Source organism: Poecilia latipinna, unplaced genomic scaffold (assembly GCF_001443285.1).
Source record: "Poecilia latipinna isolate Pla-1442-1.1 unplaced genomic scaffold, P_latipinna-1.0 Scaffold3369, whole genome shotgun sequence".
Lineage (NCBI taxonomy): Eukaryota > Metazoa > Chordata > Actinopteri > Cyprinodontiformes > Poeciliidae > Poecilia > Poecilia latipinna.
The window spans coordinates 1-4,008 of NW_015115985.1; the positions used below are offsets into that span (position 1 = coordinate 1).

The 4,008-nt window shown below is 39.6% G+C and overlaps 1 protein-coding gene across 1 annotated transcript in view; it reads right to left on the reverse strand.

The window, feature by feature from the left end:
• Positions 1-1,078: 1,078 nt before the first annotated feature.
• The window catches only part of LOC106940808 (probable polypeptide N-acetylgalactosaminyltransferase 8), a 9,526-nt gene continuing 6,596 nt past the window's right edge, over positions 1,079-4,008 (reverse strand). The window contains exon 2 of the mRNA XM_015023636.1: positions 1,079-1,449. Coding sequence (XP_014879122.1) covers positions 1,106-1,449 — 344 coding nt within the window. The 3' untranslated portion in view covers positions 1,079-1,105. The remainder of the gene's footprint in view (positions 1,450-4,008) is intronic.

Here is a 4,008-nt window from a genome sequence, read left to right on the forward strand (position 1 = left end):
CCCATGATGCCGTTTTAGCCGCAGACAAACGGCATATGCCCAGACTGTGATTCTTCTGCTAACCCAGAGGTTCCCAAACTGTGGGGCGCGCCCCCTAGGGGGGGGCGCCGTGTCATTGCAGGGGGGCGCGGGAAGCCGTCTGGATGAAAAAAAAACAAAAAAAAAAAAAAACATGAACACTGTATGCGCTGGGTTTTTACCTTAGAATGGCCAACTCTCTGTTATTCCTGTCAATTTGATACAGTAGATTCTTCCACACTTCCCATATTTGTGTCCTCTGTCACTTTTATCAGCAGTTAAAACAGTTTAGTCCGTTGTTAACATGTTGTAACCTGTTTTTCCGAGCCGCCTTTAAACGCAACATGAGCGCTACGACGCTCGCGCTGGAGGAGACCTGCTGCTGGGCGGAGCTACGTAGGTTTGTGTTAGAATCACGGCAGCAAACCAGCAAAACGCAAAGAGCTTTTCACAGTTTTTCCCTCCAAACTAACAGACTGAGTTGAGTAAAGCTGCTGGATGCAGGTAATGTTAGCTAAAAGATGACTAGCTAATCAACACAGAACCTTAAGCCTAACAAGTACCTTGTAGGCTACCGATGTTGGTGTCTATTTTCAGCTACGTACATTCATTTTGCCCCCAAAGAAGTCACACGCGTCGTTTCAACCAGACAGCCATTTGTAATCCATAGGGGGGACCCAGAAAATGTTTGGAAACCACTGGGGGGGCGCAGAAGAAAAAGTTTGGGAACCACTGGTTTAAATAATTGAGTCGGATTTATTTGTCATTTGTATCGTTACTGCGTTTGTACATTTTGTGTTATGAATACATATCTCTCTGATAAATGGAAATATAAAATTACTACTTCATTCTCCTATTATTACAATTTTGTTCTCATTATTTTTTTCTTACTATTTTCGTATTATTTTCAGAAAATGACGATTCTCGTGTTTAACTATTGTGGTGCAGCTTTATTCTCGCAATATTATGACTATTCTCGTATTTCAACTGTTGCACAACTGTATTCTCATATTATTTTCACTGTATCCTTGTATTATTATGACTTTACTCTCAAAATGAAAGAAAACATGAGGACCAGTTGTCAGTTTTACCCTTTTTCTCTGGTATCGGGCAGCGGTCTGTCCAGAGGAAGGCGATCGCTCAGGAAAACGTTGTATCCATACTTCTCAAAAAGTGCCTGGGCTTCTTTTTGCTCGTCCTCGGACAGATTCTCCCCCCAGTCCTTGAAGAGGGGCGAGCTGGGGAACAGTTTGTTGGACTTTTTCTGCGGGGCGGCAGCGTCTTGGTGCTGCTGCAGCTGCTCCTTCTGGCCCGCCCCGATCTGCAGGGCCTGCTGCAGGACGTCTGCAACCTTCCTCTGAGAGTCTCGGTCCTCCTCCAGGATCTTCTGCATCACATCCTGTCTGCGCTCAAATCCTCTCAGGATCTTGGCTGGAAAAAGAGTAGAAATCCACAAGGTAAAAACACACATCTTTCAACATGTACCTCATCTCATCTGTTTAAATTAAAGTTATAAAGAAATTTTTGTAACATAAGGGAAACGAATAAGAAATGATGCGAAATAAGACAGAACACAATTCTATTTCAAATTCTTCCTCTTCTGTTTTATGTAAAATATACTCATTTAAATTTATAACAAATGAGGCCAAGCAGGAAATGATTTCCATCCTTCCAGAACAATATATTCATTTAAAATTGCACAATAACTCGCTTTATATGGAGAAAAAACATTTAACAGTGGTGTTTTATTCTTCCTCAAAGTTTCATTGACAGAAGCTCATAAAGTCAATCTAAAATTTTACATGTACAGCACTTTACAACAGTACTGAAACATTATTGCAGTAATAAAAAATAGACTAATAAAAAAATACATTCATTAGCTGCTCTAAACAAATGCATTTTTAGCTTTTTGAAACAAAAATCAACCATTAACCTGTTAGCGGTCTGCAAACCAAAAGGTAATGAATTCCACAGCTTGGGGACGTCCAGACTGGGCTTAAAAGTTTAAAATCTACTCTTAAACATACTGGGAACCAGTGAAGTGAATAAAATACAGGAGTGGTAAGAATCCAGGTTTATAGCAACACAAAGGTAATTACAATATTCCTTATGATGGAAGGTCGTAAAGACTTTTCAAGGTCCTTTTTGACTTTACTTGAAGTTCAGCCAAAAATTGGAGCTGGAAAAAATCGGCTCTTACAGCAACAAACCTTTTTCCCAAATTCATCGCCACAAACTGCAAGGAGCCAAAGAAACAAAAGTATGTATTTAATGGAAAAATAAATAAAATGAGTCCACAGAACTTTACCAAAGTCCAACCTTCCTCGCTCGTCACGGCGGCACCCTTATCCTTCCACCCTTGGTTGTTTCTCATCCTCTTCACTTTAACCTCCTGATACCAGGAAAAAAATATTGTCCAATCACCTTTTTTTTTTTAATCCCACATTCTTTGTAAGGTAATAAAAGGTTTTGTCCTCATGCAGGGAGACTGGCAAAAATGCTAAAGTGTCGTTAAAAATGATCCTCGTTTAATGGCTGAAAGTTTTACTTGTAGTTTGCTTTAAAACAGACTTTTTGCATGAAATGTTTTCTAATATGTAGTAACAGATACTTCTGAAGTTGTAGCCAAATGAGTTGAAGTGATTTAACTATATACTTTTGAAACAACTTACGTATGTTTTTGTTACTTTTGTAAATGAAATCTGCTGGCTCTATATATGCATCATGTAGAAATAAAAGAAACTTTAAATTCATATGGTTTTTAATCCTGTTTTTATATAGTGAAATTTTAAATAAATCTTTTTTTTTAACCCAACTATAGTGGTATAATAACCCTTGTGTTGGGTTATGAGTTTCAACCCAATTTTGGGTCAATTTAACCAAGTCAATTTAACCCAACCTTTGGTTAGTTGCCATAACCCAATGTGCTGGCTCAAACCGTCAACCCAACCCAGCTGAGTTAAAACAGCCCGTTGGGTCGGTCCATATTTGACCCAGCGCTGGGTTACGAATTGGGTTGTTCGTAACCCAATTTGAACAACCGTATCAGCTGATACGGTTTATCAGCTGTAAAGGGCTGATAAACTTTACAACCCTTTTTCTGAACCGTCAGAAAATGGGTTGTAAAGTTTATCACTGTTAAGTTGCAGACAAGGACAGAGTCAGCTGAGGTTGTGGAGTTGTAAAGGACAGGATAACGGTAGGCGGAGTGAGGATGAGGAGGAGGAAGGTTGGCACCTGGTCTTTCTTTAAGATATTAACCTCTTAAGATCAACTGAAAACAGGTCAATTATTCAATTCACTTTATTATGTAATTGATTCATGTCTATATAAATATTCTTTTTGGTTCCACAATATTTGATAGATTTTTCCAAGCTGCTTATGTAACAGAGAGAAAAGTGTGTATGTATGTGTATGTGAATTTTACCAATAATAATAATATCTGTAATGAGATTTTTAATCGATGCATGTTTAGAACCACCTAGTGGTGTGATGAGAAACTGCATGTAACGTGTCCTTCAGGCGCTCTCACGGCTTCCCCACCAGATTCCTGAGAAACGCTGGTGGAGTGAACCCACCAGCATATGGGGCCACTGCGTGCAGCTGGAAGTCACATTGCGAAGAGCGATTTATTCTGTGTCTTATCCTCCTGACTACCAGTAGTTCATTTTTGTCCTTTGTGGAGGACATTTCTAAACAGGCACGTGCAGAGGGGGGACCTGGGGGTGCTTGAGCACCTGCCCTTTTTGCTCCTTGCCCCAAAGTGCCCTTTTGGTCAATTTTTTTTTTTTTTTTTTTTTTGCATTATTATTTTCAAAGCCCTCTTCAGACACATAACAACATGTACTACAATTATTTTATTTTATTTTTTTTGTACAACATAATAAGCCTTCCGGTCACCTTGTTACCTTTGACCTTTTGCCCGTGACACATGACGCAGTTGCCTCTCGCGCAGTGACATAAGGCGGCTAACTGGAGCTCAGCATAGCG